Genomic DNA, 24,390 nt, shown 5'->3' with positions numbered 1-24,390 from the left:
GCGCTCTCCTTTGTCTTTTGCCGCCATGCAGCTTAGCAAATGTTATAATAAAATAGATATTGAATTGAAGTCATTTTAAAAACATGTTTTGGCTGTAGTGTGTATGCTTAGGCTACTTAAGGCATTTAAATCTAGTACACGATAAACTGAATTGAGAACAGAGACTGAATGCAATATGACATTTTATTAAATAGTTTGGGAAATGGCCTTGTCTCTTGAGGGAAGATCCTCGGAGCCAGATGATGTGATTGCAATAAAGAGAATTTGGGTAAGTTTGACACAAATACATTGCAAGAGTTACTCCCATTGGTTGAGAGAGAGAAAGGTTATAATTGTAAGAGTAAGCAGATATGTTAAACAGCGAGTGTGGTTAATGTAAAGTATTGTGCCATGCTCATACTGTAGGCTATAAGGTAAGTAGGTGTATGACATTTCCTACGGCTAATAGAAAAGAGATATGATGATAACATGCGTAACCGCTAACATACATTCCCACTAAGCACATAGAATAGGAAACTGAATTATATATTGCATAATGTATTAAGTTAGTGAGTATTCAGAACAGCTTAATGATTGAACTTTTGCAAACTACATTGAGTATGAGGATCAGGATGAGTTATAAAGTCCTCAATATCCAAATTCAACCTCTGGGCTATTTCACATCATGATAAACAACTTCATCTGTAGTCTAATGGAAGTGAGACAACCATATTTGAGCACTGACAAAAGCCCAAACAGAAGCTTTTATATCCCACTTCACCCCAAGACACACCCCTAAACTTAAAACATAAACAACCCACTTGGCCAGGATGGTCAAACCCCATATAAATGTGGTGTTATCTTGGTCTTTTTGCCAACATTAACTCTTTTCCTAACCTTAACCTAATTATCCTAACCTGCTATGTTAACTCTCCTAACCTGTTACAAAAAGTCAATTCTGACAGACTATACCCCTTCAAGACATAACCATACAGCATTGTCCTTACGTGTTCTAAATAGTCCCTAACCACGTTTCCATCCAGTTTTATGAGTAAAGTCATACTGTATTTTTTTATTTTTATGAAAACGACAGCTGTGATGGAAACAGGAAGTTTCGGTACGATAGATAATTAGTTCGTTTGACATGGTGGTATATTTTTGTGTCGGTCAAATTATTAAGCGAGAAATTGCGCTGGGAACGCTTTTATGTGCAAATATTGATATAATAACCATATCGAAGTAAACTTGAAGTCACACATAACACGTGTGGTCCTCCCATTACGACTCGTCGGGAAAGGTGTACACGCGTACCACACGTGGCGTGTGGTATACCACATTCACCATATGAATGGTGTGATTAATATGATTTTTCCACCTTTTAATGGGGTGATTGGTGGCTAATCGGGTGGGTATGCAGTTTATTGACAAGGCTACAGATTAAATCAATTATGATGAACGTCACAGGGTGGTGAAAGTGCAAGGTGATGAGTTTGATGCTACTTTCCAATAAATATCAAGGGTATTTTCCAGGTGGCATGATGATCGATGCTTGACAAATAAAATATTCTCGGTCTTATCCATAATAATCTCCTGTAAATGTCACATCATGTATTGAATTCAAAATAAAATAATTTGTGAACATGAAAAATAAAGTTCAGAATGTAAACATATTGTAGCGACCCGCACAGACAGCTGTGTGTTATGTGTTAGACTAGTAGGTGGTTGTGTTGTATTTACCAGTACCCAGTGTTCGCGGGGTCCGACATGCCAATCAACCTGCTATCTGCCAATCACGGGAATGCCTGGAATGTTCTGATGCCGGGCATCCTGGTGGTTGGCGGAGTGGCGTGGAGGGGGATGGAGCGTTGGAAATTAAGACCAGGTTCAGGCTTTGTTCTCTCCCTTATGTCTGGCCTTCACAAGAGAAGGTCGTGGTTGGCTTGTGGTTATCTTTCATTTATTTGGCGTGGGCTACGGTCAAACAGCCTGTGTAAAGTTGGGTTAATAAAACGTCAATTCGTAAACCCAATCCTCTGTCTGGACAGTTGTTCTTTTATGATCTAGTCAGGTCATTACATTGGTGTCAGAAGTAAAAACGTTGATAAAAGTTAGCCAGCTAGCTAGCTGACTTCTGTGGCTAGCTACCTTAGGTGAGAACGGGGTTGAAAACGCTTCAAGGGAATCCGAAAGTGAAGGTGGAGGTAGGGGACAATTATGGCCAAGGAGGTGCTTGTGCATGGTGTAATAAATACCATTTAAAATAACACAAGCATATTGCTATTACATTGTTATAACTAACTTCTTTTTAAGCAGGGTTTCTCACAAACTTATAAACAGATACAGAGAACCACACACACACCCAAAGACAGATGGCTGGCACAGACCTTTCATAAACACTGATAAGGCGGGAAAGGCCTTGATCAAGAGTGCTTGGGTCTGCATTTCACGAGATAAGACACACACACATACCCAAGGACAGAGGGCTGACTACGCACACACAAAATCTCCTGCTTAGCTGAACATTTGATAACAAAGAACTTTTGCTATAAGACTCAGAAGGATGACGCCCAGCTCATCAGGACCAATCTGAGAAGACAACAACCTGTCCAGAACCAACCAAAGGACCAGAACTTCCAGACTCAACCTACTTTCTGTGTTGTATAAAATGTCTATGCATTCTGTTATCTGGGCTTTTTCTGGAGGTTCTCTATGAGCCGAAGGAACGAGACCGTATACGCTTGTACCAGATATCTTTACTCATAATTAAACTGTCGCTTGTCATACAATTTATCACTTTGTCTGAATCGATCCTTGACCGGCTCGCCCTTCTCCATATCCAATTATCAACAATGGACATCGGAGGATCTGGCTGAGGAGATCGCCAGGGCATCGGAGCCCAGAGGCCGCTTGAGGGAGAACGTTAGAGTGATGGTTGCTGAAGCGGGCATGAGTGCTTCGCGCGGATTCTGGTGGGCGGACCTAAGGGGTGACGTCGACGCGACGGGGCGAGGAATCTGGGGCTCAGGATGTAAAAAAACATGGCGGCGCCCAGTTCCCGGCTGCGTCCGTATCTGTTAAGACCCGAAGTATTCCGGTAAGGCGGATTGGGAAGCTTTTCATGCTCAGTTTGAACTGTTAGCTCATTTTAGGGGGTGGTCGAATGAAGATAGGGCACTGCAGTTGGCTTTATGTCTCACTGATGATGCTCTGGCCTGTTTGATATTGATTAGCCCCGAGGACAGACGTGATTATGGTGCTTTAGTGGGAGCACTGAGGAGGCGCTATGGACAGTGTGTACAGCCCGGGCTACTATGCTCCGAACTGAGTAATAGACGCAGGCAGCCTGGAGAGCCTCTACGGGTGCTAGCTAATGACATTGAAAGCCTCTCTCGGCGGGCATATGCTCACATGCCCCCCTCCGTGCAGAGCGAGCTAGCACGGGACCAGTCCATACAGGCGCTCTCTCCTACGGAGCTGCGCATACAGACCCAGCTGGCTCATCCTGAGTCATTGCAGATAGCCTTGGAGATGGCTTTGGAGAGGGAGCTGGTGTGGGCTGGGGCTTTGGTGGGGGTGCAGGGAGACAGACCCTCTGTGCGAGCTGGGGGGCAGAGCAGCCCGGAGTTGGAAAAGCCTGCATGAGTGGCTGAAATGACAACTCATTCGTGCTGTGTCGCTACAATCGGCACGAAACACACGCCCTGGTCCCAAGGTCTGCTGGGGTTGTGGCCAGCCAGGCCATCTGCGCCGGGATTGCCCCATGAGAGCTCAGGGAAACGGCTCGGGGTCCGCATAGACCGGGTAGTGCGGACCCCTGGTTTTCTATCCCAACCACCATCTTCTTCAGGAGGAGCCCACCGGCACAGACGGGGAAGCAAGGCTCCACTTCCCCCAGAAGCAGACGAGGGCAAGCGGATGGAGCCTGTTGTTGTGGTGGGCCGGACCTGTGTTGGGGACTTTTGTCATGTCACTGTGGAGGGGGTACCCTGCTCCGCCCTGGTGGACACTGGGTCCACGGTAACCCTGGTGAGGCTAGATATTGTGCCAGGTTGGACTCAGTGTGAGCCTACAACTGTGCAGCTCCGCACAGTCACAGGTGAGCTGGCACCCATGAAAGGGAAGGGAATAATGACTCTTGACAGTAGGGGGCAGGTCTGTGGTGGCGGCTGTGCAGGACCCTTGTATCCTGGGGTTGGACTTTCTTAGGAGCACAGGCTGCCAGTTAGACCTAAATAGGGGCACACTGAGTTTCCAGGGAGGGCCAGAAGTCACCATGCCCCCCCCCCCCCCCTAATGTCACATTCACTCAACTCAACAAACCCTTTACTCCAACAGTTAAAGCAGCAGAGACTCATGGCTGCCCCCCCTCCCCCACATCTGTGTGTGACTTTTCCCCAGCCCCCCTGTCACCAACGGCAGTGTTTTACATTCCCCCCAGCTACCTCCACGACACAGCCCTCTGTTAGCCCGGTCCGCGCCCAGCTACCCCAGATGGGAGAGGACACTGTCTGCAGTGAGGGAGATATGGGGGAGGAACTGTGTTGGTCTTGACCCCGAGCAGCAGGAACGGTTGTGGCAGTTGCTGTTTGATTTCAGAGACAGCTTTGCGCTGAGTGAGGAAGAGGTGGGTCAGACTCATCTGGTGCAGCATGAGATCGACACAGGTGATGCTCGGCCCATCAAGATGCGTCCCCGCCGTATCCCGCTGGCACGCCAGGAGGCGGCAGACAAGGCTGTGTTGGAGATGCAACGGGCAGACTTCATCGAGCCCTCAGACAGCCCCTGGGCGGCACCAGTCGTCATGGTTCCGAAGAAGGGGGCAAGCTGAGGTTCTGTGCGGACTGTTAACTCGAAATGACACAACGACAAGGTTCCGGTTTAACAAAGTTCCAGTTTTACTCTACTATATGAACACACTACAAGTAGCCATTACACTCAAGGCCAGGTCCATCAACCACCCGACTTCCTGCGCATGCGCACTCTTGACTGAGTGAGGTTTGGAATCACAGTTGTAGCAAAGGTCTGTGAGCCACCCCAGATAAAGTCATCAACATGACAGGCAAGTACTCCAGTCACATTGCAGTCTTGATCAAGCCAATAGAAGACTGCAGGGTCCACTTGTGACATTTTTCCACCTGTATTCAGCATTGTTGCCTTGACTTTGTTGTACCAGTAGAGTGATGCATCTGCCAGTCCATACACACACTTTTTTAGTTTCCACAGGGTTCCTTCGCTTTTAGCTTCGGGCGGAGGTCGGATGTGAATGTCCCTTGACAGCTCTGTTCCCTGCAAAAATGCAGATTTGATGTCTTTGGAATTAAGTTTCCATTTTTTTCTGGCAGATCACTGACATCAGCAATCTGAGTGACTCTGAGGCGCATGTTGGTGAGTCTTTTGGGAGTTCTTAAGCAGCCAGCTCCTCAAAACCTCTAGCCACTAGACATGCTTTAGGCACTATTCCAGTTAAGGATTCTTTAAGGGTACACACCCACCTTGTTGAGACACATTTTTGACCAATGTCTTTGACTTCCTCAAACACTCCATTTTTTCTCCAATTACTGAGCTCATCTAGCTTAGCTGAGTCAAATGACACGTCCTTTGTTTCAAGTACATAATCTTTTTGAATGTCATTCTGTTTTTCTCGATTTTTCCATTGGTTCAATTCTGAGATTATCTACAAGTGACAGGTCAGCTGACCCTGTTGTACCAGAAAGTGTAGCTGGTTCAGAGTACTGCAAGTTGTACCAGTTCTGGTGTTTTCCTTTGGCTTTTCCTGTTCGTCCAATGACGGTTGCTGTATGTGGAATACCACTTTCTCTGTCCATGTATTTAACAGTTTGCCCAGTTTTCAGATTGGAACAACCATGTTCTCTTACCACATGTGGCTGTTGAATGTTTTCCTCATTTGAACGCTCAACAGTATTACCTGTGGTATGGTTGAAGGTCTCTGCTTCATTTCCTGTGTCAGTTTCAGTGTCTATATCATTGGATGCGACATCTGGTAGGTTGGTGTCTGTTACTGTGTCCTTTTTTTCATTTTCATTAGGAGACTGATTCTCAGCAACAGCCCCTCTATCTTGTTGATCATTTACTTTCCGCAATCTTGAGTGATGCATCCTGACAAAGATGCCTCCGTGTCTCACAAATATCACCACACCATCTTGGCCAATGACTACTCCCGGTCCTTTCCACTCTTGACAGTCAACTCGTTTGTAGTACACTCTGTTTCCAGTCTCGTACTTCTCATCGGTGGGCCGAAGCTGTTTCCGCAGAGCCCTGCCAATTCTTTCTGAGCACTCTGCTTCAGTGAATGCTTTTCTCGCTGCATGTAGTGCTGAAAGGTGCTGTCCCACCCATGCACTCACACTGGTCCCTTCTAGTGCTGGTGGCTTGTCAACCAGTACTGAGGGAAGATTAGGGTTCTGCCCGAACACTAGTTGATATGGGCTGTAACCATGAACATTGTGCATTGAGTTTTTTGCCATCAAAGCCCAATCTAGGGCTGTGTTCCAGTCACATTCATTGTCTTGCTTCACTTTCAGCATGTTCTCTGTGAGTGTTTGATTGTGTCTCTCCAGAAGTCCATTGCTCCATGGACTATGCAGCAGTTGTCTTTACTTCCATGTTGAAGTTCTCTGCCATTTCTCTTATTTCATTATTATTGAATTCTCCTCCATTGTCACTGTACAATTTCTGTGGCGGGCCATGCACACATATCCAGGAATGAATGAAGTGCTTGACGATTTCACTGAGTTTCTTTGTATTCACAATGCTTCCAGCACTAAAGCGTGTGAAGTGGTCGATTATGTGAAGGTACCACACACTTGGTCCTAACTCATGTAGATCTACAGCCACTGTTTCATTGTACATGGAAGCCAGTGGCAAACCAACAGCTGGTCTGGGCTTAGGTTTGCTGTATTTTTGTCTCACAAATGTCTCACAACTGTTAACTATCTGCTATAGAATGGAAATACTCTCATCATCATTATTCCCTGAACTCTTGAGTAACTTCTGAAGTCTGTTAACTGTAGCATGTCCAAACTGTTTGTGAAGCTTTAACAATACTTTGTGTTTTTCTCTTGTGTTCATGTTCTCTGTGACTGTCAGAATCTCCATGCGCTTCGTGTCAGTCAGAATCTCATTTTTGCATGGACTCTGTGTGATGTCTTTGTCCAAAATGTTTACACAATAGTGGCCTGAGGTAGTAAATTCAAGAGTCACTGGTTGTTTAAACATCACTGCCTTGTCATTTTTTATGTCTAATACAGCCTCTGCCTTCTTGAGGGAAGCTTTGCTTAATAGTAAGGGGATATCTGTAGGGACCACCTCTGTTTCAATGTGACACTTAGTCTGACCAATTTTTGCTGGTATCTTAACTCTCTTGGTAGAATGGACAATTCTCCCATCTCCAAATTTGAAAGCTCTGTTGCTTGGTGTGTCAATCATATTTTGTACTTCCTTCATATTTAGTTCACTGACATAGCTATCAAGCCATTTTTCACCACACACTGTCCGTGTGCATGCAGTATCAATCACAGCAGATCCTAAGGATTCAGGTGAGGGAAGAGGTGACAGCGCTCTCACTCGCGACCAAAGGGTTGTGGTCAAAGTTTGAGCGACTGCGGCTGGCTGATGGCGTGCTACAGCGGGCGTGGAAGGAGTCAGCTACGGGAGAGGAGAGGTGGCAGGTGGTGGTCCCAAAAGCACTGCGGGAGGCTGTGCTCCAGAGCACTCATGGCGGGGTGGGGACTGGACACTTTGGGATCACAAAAACACTGCGCCGCCTCCGTCAGGGCTTTTACTGGGGGCAGCACAAGAGGGATGTGGAGGACTTTTGCCGCCGCTGTGACAACTGCACAGCGAGAAAGGGCCCCCCAGGCCGCTCTCATGCTGAGCCCCAACAGTTCCCAGTGGGGGCTCCCATGGAGAGGGTGGGAATGGATGTAGTTGGGCCATTCCCCACCACAGACAATGGAAACTGCTGGGTGCTCACGGCCATGGACTATTTCACAAAATGGCCCGAGGCCTATACTCTGCCTGACCAGGAGGCAGAGACCATCGTCGACGCCCTGACAGCGGGGATGTTCAGCAGGTTTGGAGCTGCGGAGTCCATCCACAGTGACCAAGGCAGAAACTTTGAGTCCTGTGTGTTCACCACCATGTGTGAGAGGCTGGATATGCACAAGACCCGCACTACTCCTCTCCATCCTCAAAGTGATGGCCTTGTGGAGCGCTTCAACAAAACGCTTGGACAGCAGCTGGCCATCGTCTCTTCCAAACACCAGCGTGACTGGGACAAGCACCTGCCTATGGTCCTCATGGCATGCCGCTCCGCTGTCCAAGACTCCACCTCCTGCACACCTGCCCTCCTCATGTTGGGGAGAGAGATCCGCACCCCTGCGGAGATGGCGTTTGGTCGGCCCCTGGATAGCCCTCATGTTCCCCCGGGGCCGAGTATGCCCGGAGACTCCAGGACCGCCTGGAGACAGCCCACACCTTCGCCAGAGAGCAGCTGGTGAATGCAGGTGTGAGGCAGAAGAGGAACTATGACGTGCACACCCGGGGAAGGCACTTTGTGGCTGGGGAGCTGGTCTGGGTCTTCAGCCCCCTAAGGAAAAAAGGTAGATGCCCCAAGTTGGACAGTCACTGGGTGGGACCCTGCAGTGTCCTGGAGAGGGTAGGGGAGGTTGTTAACCGGGTGCAGCTTCCTCCCATGGGGAAGAAAGGTGGCACTGCACCGGGACAGGTTAGCCCCATACAGAGGGGCCTCTTCTCCCCAAACCCCAGGGACCCCCATAATTCACGTCTCTGGCAATGACATTCTCCAGGCACCCACCCCCAGGTGCTGCAGACAACGCTCCAGACAGCCCACTCACCCTGTCTCCCTCCCTGTGTCACCGCGTGGTTCCCAAGAGCCACGGACTGTATTACCCGTTCCCGCTTCCTTGTCCCCCATATCCCTGGTTCCCAGAGGGGCACTCTGCGACCATCACGGCCACGCAGGCAAAGGAGACCTCCGGGTCGCTTCAGAGACTTTGTTTGTTCCCTCGGGGACGAGGGACTTTGTGGTGGGGGGGCTTTGTAGCGACCCGCACAGACAGCTGTGTGTTATGTGTTAGGCTAGTAGGTGGTTGTGTTGTATTTACCAGTACCCAGTGTTCGCGGGGTCCGACATGCCAATCAACCTGCTATCTGCCAATCACGGGAATGCTTGGAATGTTCTGATGCCGGGCATCCTGGCGGTTGGCGGAGTGGCGTGGAGGGGGGTTGGGCAGGGGGATGGAGCATTGGAAATTAAGACCAGGTTTAGCCTTTGTTCTCTCTCTTATGTCTGGCCTTCACAAGAGAAGGTCACGGTTGGCTTGTGGTTATCTTTCATTTATTTGGCGTGGGCTACGGCCAAACAGTAGCCTGTGTAAAGTTGGGTTAATAAACCGTCAATTCGTAAACCCAATCCTCTGTCTGGACAATTGTTCCTTTATGATCTAGTCAGGTCATTACAATATTTTCGAGGACGGGTGAAATAATGGATGTTGAAATCAAAAACCAAACAATTGAAAGCAAAATGTATAGAATTGTAAACAAAAATAAGACATCAGAGCAAAACCCCAAAACTTGTAAGCAAATCATTTTAAAAGCGAGCACAAAACTCTTGACAAATTATGAAAAAATATATTTGAAAACGAATGCAAAAATCGTTTCAGGTTAAACTTTCCCGGCAATCAATCTTATTGAATACATTTTGCCTAGGCTCTTGCCTGCATGTACTACGTTTGTGTTACGCTACTCGTATCTTTGCTTTCGATGTCTGTTTCTTTGCTTTCACTGCCAGGTATTGGCATAATTTTTTCCGTGAAAGGCGGGTTTAGAGGGAAGCGTAGATAATGAGTCTCCATTGGTCCGCTAGTTTTGGAGTGACGGTTCGTCTTAACCCAATCAATGAACATGATAGACATGTTTTTTTTCTTTTGCCTACTTAAGTAGATGATCTGACGTCACTACTACGCGCCAAATCTTGGCCCATGTTCAGAACATGCGGGCACAGGGGGGAAGACTTGGCGCGTAGTAGTGACTGCAGATCGTCTACATAAGTAGGCAAAAGAAAAAAAGCATGTCTTATCATGTTCAAATCTTTTTTTTAATTAATTTGTCAGTTAGTTTTGCTCTCGCTTTAAAATTTGTTGATTACAAGTTTTGGGGTTTTGCTTTTGTCTTATTTTTGTTTAGAATTCTATACATTTTGCTTTCAATTGTTTGGTTTTTGATTTCAATATCCATTAATACACCCGTCATCGAAAATATGTTTACATTCTAAACTTTTTTTTTTCATGTTCACGATTTATTTTATTTTAAATTCAATACATATGGCGTGAAATTGACCCCATAGACTAGCCTACCTGCACTGTATCTGTTTTTGGCTAGATCGCACGTTCTAAAACCAGAGTAGGCACTTTGCTATTTAACACAACAGTTTTTGTGACAGAACTACAGGAAATGCGATGGAAACACATTAACTTTAGATTTGTACTTGGTACATGAAAAGTTAAACGAAATATTACTTTTTCTGTGAACTATGTCATCACGCACTGATTTTTATCCGCACTAAATCCGTTTGGTGGAAACACCACTGGATGGAAACCTACTTCGAATGAGGCCTGTGTCTATACATTTTTTGTTTTCTGAGAAAAAATGACCAACATTTATCTGCTCTTGCGCTTAATGCCCTCTGTTGGTAGGGTTTCGGTACCGCAAGATCGTCACTCTTTGTATACCACGTGACTAAATGCAGAGTAGGTCGTCCACAGAGTTTCAATCTTTGGTTCGTCACTCCCGCCGCCCTTGTGGTTTTACTTCCGCCATCTTTGTTTGAGCAGAGCTACGGAGTGAGCAGAATAGCATAAACGTATTCACTTTAATTTCCCTCAAAATGTCCAAACTACAGCTGTTGAATGTGTTTCTCTCACAGCGCTTGACGGAGGCAACTGTTGACATATTTGAGGCAGTCGAAAAAACAATAACCGAGTTCCAGGAAGAAATCTCCAGTTCAAAGGAGGAGATCGAACGTCTACAGAGGCTTCTGGATTTGGCTTTGAAACCCGATTTAAAGTTACATAAATCAGGTTTGTAGTGGCCACTGCTAACTGCTAACTAGACTATAAAAAAACAGGAGGGAGATGTGTATATCCTAAACTCGAGTAACGTTGCTGCGCTAAACAATTATATAGATAAATAATTGAAAGTCCCGCACCCGGTAGTAGCTCCTCAGTGTTTTTGGGTGCGGTAAAGCACTGGGGAGCGACTAGCTAGCTAACTATATTACCTGTGCGGGCTTTTAATTTCTTTATCACTAACGTTACTAGATCAATGGCGTGGCTAGAGTTGTTGCAAATACAATTGTTGCCAACAACTGTAAACAAATATAATGAAATATATAAACAAAAATGTATTTCTGCCACAAACTGAATGTTCATATAATTTACCCCCCCCCCAGATGCCCAGCAGCTTACTCTCCCTGTCCCAGAGGAGGTTCCCCCTGAGAAGCAGCACTGTGAGCAGGAGTGGAGCCCCAGTCTAGGCCAGGAGGAGCCAGATCCCACAAACATTGAAGGGGAAGAGGAGGTCAGGACCAGTCAGGAGGAGCAGCAGTATCAAGGACTGGAGCCCGACATAGAGTTCATATTTACTCCTCCCTGTGTGGAAAGTGACTATGATCAGGACCCACCCCAGCCCTCACCTACCACCAACACAACTGAAGAGATGGACACTGAAACGGAGGGGGAGAGAAATGGAGCATCATTAACAACCAGTGACTTCCAGTCCCCCTCTGTAGAAAATCCAGGATCCCCTGCAGCTCAGAACAACACCAGTGGAAGTGTTGATGTAGTGGCAAGTGGGGGACTACTGTCAGCGTTGGGGTTAATACGTACAACCAGTATGCAAGCAAGTGTTGGAGGCCGGAGAACCAAAAAATTACCCCACAAGAAAGTACAAAGCTCCCATTCCAGTGCAGTAAGCAGGAAGACTACCAAGTTACCCCTTAAGATAGTGCAAAGCCCAGATACCAGTGATGGAGGCAAGAAGACTACCAAGTTGCCACTGAAGACAGTGCAAAGTCCAGATACCAATGTAGTAGGCAGGAAGACTACCAAGTTACCCCTCAAGACAGTGCAAAGCCCTGATACCAGTGTAGTAGGCAGGAAGACTACCAAGTTGCCCCTAAAGACAGTGCAAAGCCCTGATACCAGTGCAGTAGGCAGGAAGACTACCAAATTACCCCTCAAGACAGTGCAAAGCCCTGATACCAGTGCAGTAGGCAGGAAGACTACCACGTTACCCCTCAAGACAGTGCAAAGCCCTGATACCAGTGCAGTAGTTAGGAAGACTGCCAAGTTACCTCTCAAGACAGTGCAAAGCCCTGATACCAGTGATGGAGGCAGGAAGACTACCAAGTCACCCCTCAAGACCGTGCAAAGCCCCAATACCAGTACAGTAGGCAGGAGAACTTCAAAGTCACCATGTATAAGAGGCGAGGAGAGTGGAGGACTACGGTCAGCACTAGGGTTAGTTCGGACATTGAGAGCACGGGTCAAGAAAGAACAAAGCTCTCCTGCCAGTGCAGAAGGCAGGAAAACTAAAAAGTTACCCCACAAGAAAGGAAAAAGTTATCTTACCAGTGCTGGAGGCAGGAAAATCATCAAGTTACCCAAGGTAACATCAGCCAATAAAAACCATACTGCTCCTCATTGTTGCAAGATGTGTGGGAAGTCTTTTGTTTTCATGACTTATTTAGTTAGTCATGTGCAAAAAATTCATTTAAAGGATAAATACCATCTTTGTGGGGTTTGTGGGAAAGATTTTAGGTCCACAGATAGTATGGTGAAGCATTTGCAAACCCACATGGGCGTGAAGCATTTCTGCCACGCCTGTGCTAAGGTCTTCACTTGTAGTTCCAACCTGAAAGTGCATATGAGGATCCATACAGGGGAGAAGCCATTTCACTGCAAACACTGTGGTAAAGGCTTCACTGTGAGAAAATCCCTGGAAGACCATGAGAAGACTCACACAGGGGAGAGGCCATTTAAGTGCACTTCGTGTGGAAAATGTTTCTCGTCAACGACTCATCTAAGTCGCCACCAGGAAATTCACACAGGAGAGAAACCCTATCAGTGCAATGATTGTGGGAAAAGCTTCAGTCGGAAGGAAAAACTGGCAGAACATATGAGGACCCATACAGGGGAGAAACCATATCCCTGCCCTGAATGTGGCAAATGCTTTGGTCTGAAGGGAAATCTGACCACCCATATGATAAGACACACAGGGGAGAAACCATGCAGGTGCGAAGAATGTGGCAAATGTTTCTCTTTGAATGCAGACCTGAAAATTCATATGAGGACACACACGGGGGAGAAAAGATATAAGTGCAATGTTTGTGACAAATCCTTCACTCAGAAGGCGTACTTGGCTAGCCACACTATGAAACACAGGGCAGAGAAACAACCGGCAGAGAAACAACCGGTTCAATGACTGTGGTAAATGCTTCAATCAAATGGGAATCTTGGAGAGAACGTGAAGAGCACTTACAGAGTAAAAACTCCTCCGTTCATTGTGAATTTATTTTTGACGTTTTCTGGTGTGAGAAAATGACAATACACCACCACAGTTGAAAAAGTTGAAAGAGACCTGTGTGGGGAAAATGTGAGGTTAGAGCATAGTTTTAGAGCACATTGTACTCTATATACCATTAGGAACCTCAGATGATGACTTGGTAGAATAAACTTAGGGTATGCATGAATAAACATGCAGAACATGGTAGAAAAGTTGGTAGATTGAGTGGATTTTAAGGCAGAAGCAACAGTCCCAGCTAATTTATCAAATGTCACAACAATTTAGTCACTATCTTCTATTAGTAAAAACTCTATTTTGTTTGATTAAAGGGTTAGTTCACCCAAATTACAAAATTACATTAGTTTCCGTACCCTGTAACTAGTCTATGGACAAGGTATGACAGCAATCCATGTTTTGGTTTAGTTTCCATGGCACTGTTTTCACATGCTAACGTTTTAGCATTTGTGGCACAAATCCCATTCAAGTCATGGGACCGATTTTATTTGTGACTGAGGATCACAATCCATTTCAGATACTTTCGGATGATTTGGACATGATGCGTGAAAAATGCTAATATCGGTTACATGACTTGAATGGGATTTGCGCCACAAACACTAAAACGTTAGCATGTGGAAACGGTCATACCTTGTCCATAGACTGCTTACAGGGTAAGGAAACCAATTTGGGTGAACTATCCCTTTAAGGCTAATGCGTTGTTTGATATTAATGTATCTATATCACAGGAGGTTGGTGGCACCTTAATTGGGGAAGACGAGCTCATGGTAATGGCTGTAGCAGAATCGGTGGAATGGTATCAAATATAGGTTTTCCACGTGTTTGACGCCATTCCATTTGCTCTGTTCCAGCCATTATTATGAGCTGTCCTCCCCTCAGTGCTGATCTATGTAATACTATATCATTGGTATCGGCTTGATTTCATCTTATGAAAGTATTTGTTGCAGCAATAACAAGGAATTGTGTACATGTTTTGTCATTTATTGTAATGGACTTCCTTGACTTGACACCCAAATGAAATGTGTAGCTTTTTGTTTGACCTAACATCAGCATTTTGTGTGAAACCTGTGAATATTTGTCTATTACATTTACCATTCATTAAAAAGGTCAATTTTTTGTTCTTGAAATAGCCTACTCCTTGAGTTTGCACCCTTTGCACACAAGACATCCATAGATATCATCGATCAGAATCACCTTTATTCTCCAAATACATTTGACTTGGTGAAATAGTACTGCCACAGTAAACAGTATACGGACAATGATAAACAGACAGCATAATAGAAGCAGAGTTTACACAAATCCACATGCGAAATGCACTCCAATTGAACAACTACAAGCTACATTATACACTAATTGTACAAAACATTAGGAACACCTTAATATTGCATTGCACCCCCTTTCGCCCTAAGAACAGCCTCAATTTGTTGGAGCATGGACTCTACAAGGTGTCGAAAGCGTTCCACAGGGGTGCTGGCCCATGTTGACTCCAATGCTTCTCACAGTTGTGTCAAGTTGGCTGACTGTCCTTTGGGTGGTGGACCATTCTTAATACACACAGGAAACTGTTGCGTTTGAAAAACCCAGCAGCGTTGGAGTTCTTGACACACCCTGTGCAAAGGCACCTAAAGGGGTTGCGTTAAATGCGGAAGACATATTTCAGTTCTACAACTGACTTGATATCCCCTTTTCCTCAATAGTTTGTCTTGCCCATTCAACATCTGAATGGCCCACACACAATCCATGTCTCAAGGCTTAAAAATCCTTTAACCGGTCTGCTCCCTTCATTTATACTGATTGAGGTGGATTTAACAGGTGACATCAATAAGGGATCATAGTTTTCACCTGGTCAGTCTGTCATGGAAAGAGGATGTGTTCCTGATGTTTTGTACACTCAGTGTACATTATGTATGTAGAGATGTATGAATAAAAAAACAATTTTACAGGATGATGTGCGGTGGGGAAAATATGTTTCTGAAAAAGAGTCAGGTGCATATGATGCGCAAAGAGCAATGTGCAGTTCTAGGATGATAGTGCAGGGTGCGTAGTCCATGAATGAGAAGATCGTTGTGGACCAGGTAGCCGGTTGGCAAATAATTTCAAATAGGAAATGCATGTTTAATAAGATCTTCTCTCTGCTCCGGCAGGGTTGCATAGCAAACCATCTGATAATCACTGTCACTGCAGAGACTATAGTGGAGACATCTTTTTTGACTTCGGTATTATGAGAGACCATGGAGGAGACATACCACTTCAATCATCTAGGTTTGTTTCTTATTAACTTCAATATTATTCATAATAAACTTGGCTATTATGATATCCAGTGGCTCACAGCCTACTGTGGAGTTTAATTAATGTGTCAAATGTTCTGGTCAAAAAGCTGAAATAATTATTCACTCTAAATCAGTCATACTGCACAGCAGGTGGCGGTAATGTAGCAAGCTGTTCTTCACAGCCAATAACTTCCCAGGGCAAGAGCTATAGAGGCTGCGCATGTGTATCCGTTTATTTGCATTTGAGAGAAGAAATGCAATAAATATAGTTATTCTGTGGATTAAGAGCATTAATCTATCTGAAAATGTCCAAACTGCAGCTGTTGAATACGTTTCTCACCGAGCGATTAACTGCGGCGGCTGTTGAGATATTTGGGGCAGTGGAAAAAACGATAACGGAGTACCAGGAAGAAATCTCCCGTTCAAAGGAGGAGATCGATCATCTACGAAGGCAACTGCACATAGTTACCCAACCGAAGATAAAGTTATATAAAGCAGGTTTGTGGCCACCTACCTACCATTACAGATAGGTATAGTTATTAATTATGCTACACAATTCAATAAATTACACATTGATTGCGTTCCAGGTAGCCTGTATTGGTGTCGCGCTGTGGACGATTATCTGATATCACCCTGAGGGAAGGAAACACGCTAGTGTAATATCCCAGGAAGCAAATATACTAAGACATTTTCTGAGATGCACAGAACGACTGCAATAAAGTTACCATGGCATGCGAATACTGTTGGCTGATTAAATAATCTGTGCAAGCCTCTAGAGTTTTTACAACACCCATTCATTTATAATCAAAGTGAATATTTTAAAATATTAGTGCCTAATACTTGGACAGATTACATCTCGTCTTGTCACCACTATGAATATGGAGATCTAGACGACTCTTTCATCCTCTGTCCTTTCTGCCAGATACCCAGCAGCTCATTCTCCCTGTCCCTGAGGAGGTTCCCCTTGAGCAGCAGCACTGTGAGCAGGAGTGGACCCCAGGTCTGGGGCAGGAGGACTCAGACCCCACACAGATTAAAGAGGAACGGGAAGAACTCAGGACCAATCAGGAGGAAGAGCAGCTTCAGGGGCTGGAGTCTGATACCAACATTCTAACATGTTCTCCTCCCTTTGTGAAAAGTGACAGTGATCAGGATGACCCACATAAGTCCTCCCAACTTTACCACATACAAACTGTAGAGAACAGAGAGAGGGACCCACTACCTACCAGCAGAATTGAAGAGATCAAAATAGAACCCGATGATGAGGATTACAGAGTATCAGAACCAACCAGTGACTCTCAAACCCTCTCTGGAGTAACCCCTTACAGCTCTGTGAGCACATTAAATATGAATCAGCTAATTGGCAATGCAGAATCAGACAAACCATTTCAGTGCAATGTATGTGGCAAATTCCTCAAGAGGGAAAAAAGTCTTATCGTGCATATGATGGGTCATGCAGGAGAGAAACCATTTACATGTCCTTTATGTAACAAAGGCTTTGTTGCGGTAGGCACTTTAAAGACACACCTGAAACTTCACACAGGGGAAAGGCCACACCGTTGCCATGTTTGTGGAAGATGCTTTAAACTGAAAGGAGCCCTGACGGAGCACATGAGGATACACACTGGGGAGAAACCATTTAGCTGCCATGATTGTGGCAAATGCTTCAGTCGGACGAATGCCCTTACGAATCACATGCTGCACATTCACAAGAAGAAAAGAACGTACAAGTGACCTGCGGAGAAAGAGTCTGTCTGAAAAGTAGCCTTCTATCTATATGGCACACTTAAGTAATGCCCTTTTAATTGAATAAAGTATGGGTCAATATTTGAAGGAATAAACGCATTGACCGTTTACTAAACAACAGGTATTCTCATGTTATGAAGCTATAGATAGTTAGGAGCCTCTGTCATCCATCTATTATTCAAACAAAATGATTGAAGACCATACATACACGAAGTTCAAGTCTACTCATTTTATTTATTTAAAAAAAAAAGTCTGTGGGTCTAAAAAAAGCCCATTTTACATTGGAATAACAAAACCCAAGGGATAAGAGGTGTTTCCATTTGCCAACCTTGAATAGATGTCACTAATCCACTGCAAGAGAATGTTTTTCCTCGCTGCAGAGATAGGAACGTTGTACAGCCTTCTGTGACACACGTAACATGCTCAATAGGGAGAACTAACAGCAAAGAAATTGATTTTCATTCTAGGTCAACCCATGGATTTTTTTTCAATTTCTTGAAGGACCTTTAGACCAGTACCTTTGTAATTTGGAACATGGCCATAAGAAATGTGTAAGGGTGCGTGTATCAGTTTTACATTTAAGATACTGAGGAGAGGAGAAAGGGTTAAAAGCATGTCTGCAATTTGGAGATATATGCAATGTGTGCTTTATTCTTAATTGGATTGCTCTAATGCGATTACAGATAGATATTGTTTTTGCATATCTCCAAATGTCCTCCCACATCTCCTCAACAATAGTAACAGACAGTTCATTCTCACACACTCACTTGACCTCCTGTGTATCTACAGTAGAATAGGACCTTAAAGTATCATAAAATAAACTTACAGACATTTTGCGTCGTGAAGAAAACAAGCATTCTTTCAATGACAGACATCAGGGTTGCCAACCAAGTTGTTGGTTGAAAACGTGTCTACTACTTTTTCAAGCTAAGAAATTAATATAAAGAGATAAATTAACTAATGCCACGGGAGCTTGCTGAAACACAGTGTTTACTCTAACCAAAAGGGTTTTAGAGTCGAGACAATAGGTGGCCATTTCAAAAACCCAAACAATGCATTTGGGGCAGCAGTGACCTCCAAGAGCATTTATTGCAGTGCAGAACCGAGAGCCACTTGATTTTAGGTCTGTTTGGCCGGATCATACCCGGTCTGATTAGCATCATTTGCCGATGGGGGCGCATCATATGTGTGCCAAGCATCATCTGCATGTGGCCCATTGGTGTTCGCATACCTGGACCTACAGGACAGCAAAGATCACAGATATCTTAACTGGTTTCACTTGTTATTCACATTAGATCCTAATCATGGTCGAGTATACATGTCCCTTATGAATCCATTCTATCAAATCTTGGTGAAAAATACATCTCAAAGTTATGACCTTGACCATGCATGAACTACTGTATTTTGTTCAATGAAGATATTGGTGATCAGCAGTAGATACATTTTTTAAACGCAGGTGAGAACTTGTAGATCTTTAATCCAATTCCTATCAAAAATATATTTACATCAACAATATATAATTTAAGTGTTGGGGCAACAATCTTACCTCCAGGCATCTTTCCATGTGGTGGGGGGCCCCTCATTTGCATCATAGGGGGACCATGACCACCCATATGGGGCCCAGGTACTGGTAGCATGCCTGGGCGTGGAGGGCCACCTGGGGTTCACAAATCACAGGTTTATTGCTGCGTTCATAACCAAGTGGGAAGGGGGTAATTAACAGTTGTGAAGTCATAAAAAACAGTTGAATGCTTTCATGGTGAAATGGTTGAGAAACACAAATTGGCTAATGGCAAACAAGCTTTGTCAACCATAAACTAAAACAACAGCTATCATGATTATAAACAAATTATAGTGTTCAAAAACAATATCAATAGATTGCTTTTTATAAATAATGTTTTGTTGTTGCATTTAACTGCTGAAAATTGTTATCAAAGTCATTTATTTAGTAGGTAATATCAGAGTTCAGCCTTTAAGAGAAGTCAGAGCTCAGGGATCCCACTAGTAATTCTGAGCTGGAGGGGCGTTTCCCAGTCTCATGCTCATTTTTACAATAGTAGGAGATGTTATGAACGCTGCAAAAGCTCAGTCCCCAACACACCAAGTTATCAGTATAGGGCCGGCATTATTGGCGGGCCTTAGGGGGCCTGGCCCACCGTACTGTACCTCCTTGCCCATCCAAATAAAACATTTAAATATTGATCATTCATTTGACCGAGACGCAAGCCAAAATAATGACACATCAATCCTAGATTAAGCCTCTGAGCGAGAAAAACAGTGCTCCTCTGTCTCAGTATGTGTAGTCCATTAATCTGATGCTGTCTGGCCAAAAAGAGTAAGGCATGTCATACTCTTTTTTTGCCAGACAGCATCAGATACATGGGTGACATATAGTAAGACAGAGGGACGCTGTTTCGCTCGCTTGAATGCTTTCTCCAGTGAAATTGTTTCAGTCACTTACAAATTCAAGGGAAGTTGGCGGGTGCACAGTGCACTGTTCGGATGCTGGAATTATTTTGGATGAACGTGCGAAGTTAACCTACTTTTTGAAGATATTTTTTTGACAAGCTGATAAAAACATAACGGACTAGGGAACCAGTGAGCGGACTAGGCGGGATCTTCCCCGATTGGAAGGCATCCGGTGAGGAGGAAAACACAAGGCAACATGTTAACCTATTGTAGCGACCCAATACCTAAACAAACAACACCTAGGAGGTGTTGGGTTGACAGTGGCTGGAACCTGGTTTGAGTCCCGGTCAAGGCTACCCCTCAATTCACTACAATTCACTACATTGGTGTGAAACGTGGGATGGTGCCAGTGAGGCCATCGGAGAGGCGTTTGTTAAAGTGAAGGTCTTGGCATAAAGAAGCGTGAGAATTCAAAGGAAGGGGGTAGTGTCGTGACCTTAAAAGAGGTTGGGATCTCTGTCCTTGATGATTAGTGCGTAAGGGCTAAGGTGTTGGGCTGACAGTCACTGGACTGTTCAAGTTCAAATCCTGGTCAGGGCTACCCCTGAATTCGCTACATTATTCACACTATATGATTGTTATGGGTGTGTGGGGCTTGTGAATGTTTTGCATCTGCATAAACTGTTGCTAATAAACAAAACTGCATAGAATCTGCTGAATGTTTAGCTATCTCCCTTCATATGTGCTTGCTTGTTTTCAGGGTTGGGGAGTAACGGATTACATGTAATCTGTTACACGTAAGGGATTACAAAAAACGGTAATTGTAATTTGTTACGTTACCAGCAAAAATATTGTAATCAGATTACAGATACTTTTGAAAAACTAGATGATTATTTAGAGGATTACTTTTAAATTCAGAAAGGATGTTTGCAAAAAAAAAATCGGACACTTCTCTGTTTTCTCAGACATTCAAATCAGCATTGAAAAAAGACACAAATTTAAGTGAGTCTGACCACAAGTCAAAGACCACAATAATGACACACCAAATGTGTTTGATGGATCGCGGGAAAAGAGCAGAGCTGTGTTTGAATTCTCATGAAAACCGCACTAACCATACTATTTGTGACGTGAATTGAGTATATAGTCTGCTTATTGGTCATAGTATGGATATAGTTAGTATACCAAAAGTTCCGGGATGTCGTACTAAATTCGCCAAAATATGAAGTATACACGCAGAGGACACTAATTCCATACTTCAGGGCCCATAATGCAATTCTTCAGGAAATGGGTGTGGCTTCACATTGTTTCCATATTTGAAGAAAATGGCGGAAAATATGCAGAGAGCGGATACAAATTCACTGCTTTAACTAATTATGACAAATGTTAAGAAAATGTTGAGCAATATAATAAAGTAATAACTTTTCAAATAAGTTACCTCACACGTTCTAATGGCTGACAATTTGTTAGCTATGCTGTCCTTACGAACCACATAGCGTATCATTACAGCAGTATGTACCGGTATGTTGTTAGTTAGCTACCTAACGTTAGTTGGCTACTTATACATCAAACTTGCCAGTATATTAAATATAGGCTATCTACCCAATGTTTATTGACTTGATTATTCCCGTCATTCTTAGCTTAGCTAAATGGTATAGTCATTGTGCGCAGTGTCTACTCCGATTTCAGAGCACTTTCACTGCAGCATAATGAATTTACCAGCACTCAACACCTGTTGAATATGGCCGGTGTCAGTAAACCTCTAATCAAATTGTTGCCAGCAGCACAGTTACAGTCACCAACACTCTGGATAACAGGAAAACTGCCTAACCAGCTCTGCTAGGGCGAGTAAAATGGTCAGAGTGGTCTCATTTGTGTTTGTAAGTAGCTGGCAAGCTAGCCAATGTTAGCTTGGGTGCTTGACTGCCGTTGTAAGGTCAGAATGCTCAAACAAACCCTACTTCTCGGCCTGAGCGTCCAGTGTGCACTCCGAGAGCGATATGCTCTGAATTTACAAATGGACAATCTGACAACGTTCTGAATCTACGAGCGCACTCTGGCACTCCAGATTGAATTTAAGAAGTGCCTTGGTCCTCCTTTCTTTTTGATGACTAATTCACCACTTATACCAAAGAGCACCTTCTGTCTACCAAAATGTACTATTGTGTACCTTAGTAGCGCTTCCCTTCCTCCTCTTTCTAACACACCCGAATGTCTAACTAGTAATTTGTTATGCTAACTAGCTAGCAAGAGGTTGCATAGCAAGAGCATCAACTTCCGGTAGACAGGTGAAGAGCTAGTACGCTCAACTGAAAGCATACTGTTCATTTATAGTAAGTAAAATTAACAAATTGTATATAGTATGTAGTATATACTCATTAAGTATGTTGTATACAGTATGTTAGTACGGGTATTCGAACATAGCTCAGGAATAGGCTTTTGTAGGCTACAGTCCAAGCTATGTCTTCCAATGGTGTGACTGCTGTCGGCATCCAAAGATTATCCAACTTGAATAAACACTTGGAGGTACGAATGACAGCAGTTGTGTAGTCTACGGCGCTACGGATATCACTTATTATTGATATCTACATAGCGCATTGATGTGAATCCCACTGCTGCTCTCTCATTTAGTTATTGCGCCTTACGGATTGTGGTTGTTGTGGATAGCTGTTCACAAATCTAAATGTGTATTTGAACCCAATAATGGTTGAATTCAAGAAGTTTAAGCTGCCTATCAATCATTGTTTTTCAAACCAGTGGACAGCCAGTGAAAAATGCGTTCTGGCAACAGCTGCATAGTGCGGATCCCATCCTATGGAATAAACGTGGGGCTTCTATTGCTCAATCTAATTCATACTGATAAAATAAATAAATCCATAGGCCGAATGTACACATGCTCAAACTTGCACACTTTTGATAGACTTAAAGAGGTCATCTGTAGTTGTTATATCCATTTTGGACGTTTAAATTATATCTATTAATGTAAAGATATCATTTAATTGTATTATATGTAATAGAAAGCGATGGGTTAGAAGAAGCCTACATAAAAAAAACATAAAGTAAAATGTAACATCCATATATGGCCAGCTATATAAACATTAACATTTACTTATCCTGTAATAGATGTCGTTCAATTGGTAACATACATTTTACTCTTCTTCTAATGCCTCTTAAAGGGAAAGTAATCTAAAAGTAACTGAATATAATCAGATTAAGTTACTGAGTTTTGGTAATCCAAAAATTACGTTACTGATAACAATTTTGGACAGGTAACTAGTAACGGATTACATTTAAAAAGTAACCTTCCCAACCCTGCTTTTTGTATCGATGAGGCTCTGTGCCTGCTCCTCCATCCATATCTGGTAGTAGTCTTTCACATTCTCTTTATGTTTTCATCCGCTGCAGTGGGTCTTTCTCACCGATGTTGGCCCCCAGGTTGACCTTGGCAATGGAGGAAAAGGGATTACCTTGACTATTTCAATGACGATCAAAGAGCACAACCAAGGCCAGACAGAAGGGTGGTTATAGTCAAGAGCAACCCACTGAAGGATTTGAATTAAATTCATTTCTGTGACCGTTTCGGTATGTACAAAGAAAATGTAGTTGACATATGTTTGCTTGAGCCAAGGCTTTAATCTGACTCTCTTCTGGGAAAAGCCATCATTCCTTCTGTACAAGTACTGATTACCTTTTTTTGGCATCTGGAACCTTCCATTGTGAAACAGGAGATTTGTGTGGTGTAAGTGAACTGACTATATGCAGAATACTCCACAAAGTCTGCAATGCTATATGTGAACTGAAATACAATTACATAAAGGTCCCTGATGCTGCTGCCCAAGCCAACAATAAGGTTCTATGAATACGGGAATGCCATATTCCCATCAAGTGTCCCTCTACAGCAGATGCTGAGGAGTACAGGAATCTTAAAAACTGGTAATCAATAAATGTACAAAGTGTGTGCACTCCCAGTGTGCAATTCTCCAACATCGAGGCAAGTTGTAAAGGTGCAACTCATGACTCAAGGATTTTCCAAAACTTCTCTTTGTATGCTCAGCTTGAAGGACAACATAGGGGAATCATACTTGGTGACAGTGGGTATGCACAGACAAACTTCTTGTTCACCCGCTATCTTCATGCAATAGGACCTGAGCAACAATGGTACAACCAAGCTCATATCCGCACCAGAGGTGTAGTGGAGTGCATGTTTGGTGTATAGAGGAGTCGTTTCCAGGGTCTCAGAAACACATTGCGCTTTCAACAAAGAAATTGCTGAATTGTCACGATTGTAACAGCAGTGTGTCACAATGACCTCAAACAGCATGGCTGCCCAGATCCTTGCATTGAAGATGAGGATGACCCAGATGATCCC

At 43.9% G+C, this 24,390-nt stretch overlaps 2 protein-coding genes and 1 long non-coding RNA gene across 3 annotated transcripts; 2 read left to right on the top strand and 1 right to left on the bottom strand.

The window, feature by feature from the left end:
* Window positions 1–10,350: 10,350 nt before the first annotated feature.
* LOC129851451 (zinc finger protein 37-like) lies at window positions 10,351–14,726 on the top strand. The gene is made up of 2 exons (XM_055918002.1): window positions 10,351–11,099; window positions 11,471–14,726. Exons 1-2 carry the CDS (start codon window positions 10,907–10,909, stop codon window positions 13,501–13,503), a joined length of 2,226 nt encoding a protein of 741 aa, XP_055773977.1. The 5' UTR covers window positions 10,351–10,906; the 3' UTR covers window positions 13,504–14,726.
* A 1,341-nt stretch (window positions 14,727–16,067) lies between these two features.
* Window positions 16,068–20,734, top strand: LOC129851453 (zinc finger protein 454-like). Its single transcript, XM_055918004.1, has 2 exons — window positions 16,068–16,367; window positions 16,792–20,734. Exons 1-2 carry the CDS (start codon window positions 16,175–16,177, stop codon window positions 17,601–17,603), a joined length of 1,005 nt encoding a protein of 334 aa, XP_055773979.1. The 5' UTR covers window positions 16,068–16,174; the 3' UTR covers window positions 17,604–20,734.
* Window positions 18,247–22,957, bottom strand: LOC129851455 (uncharacterized). Its single transcript, XR_008758973.1, has 3 exons — window positions 20,077–22,957; window positions 19,162–19,272; window positions 18,247–18,852 (listed from the first exon to the last, which is right to left on the bottom strand). It is a non-coding gene; the product is annotated as an uncharacterized LOC129851455 (long non-coding RNA).
* Window positions 22,958–24,390: the final 1,433 nt, after the last annotated feature.

Source organism: Salvelinus fontinalis, chromosome 3, assembly GCF_029448725.1.
Source record: "Salvelinus fontinalis isolate EN_2023a chromosome 3, ASM2944872v1, whole genome shotgun sequence".
NCBI lineage: Eukaryota > Metazoa > Chordata > Actinopteri > Salmoniformes > Salmonidae > Salvelinus > Salvelinus fontinalis.
The sequence above is the reverse complement of the archived record's forward strand: the minus strand, read 5'-3'. Positions and strand labels throughout refer to the sequence as shown.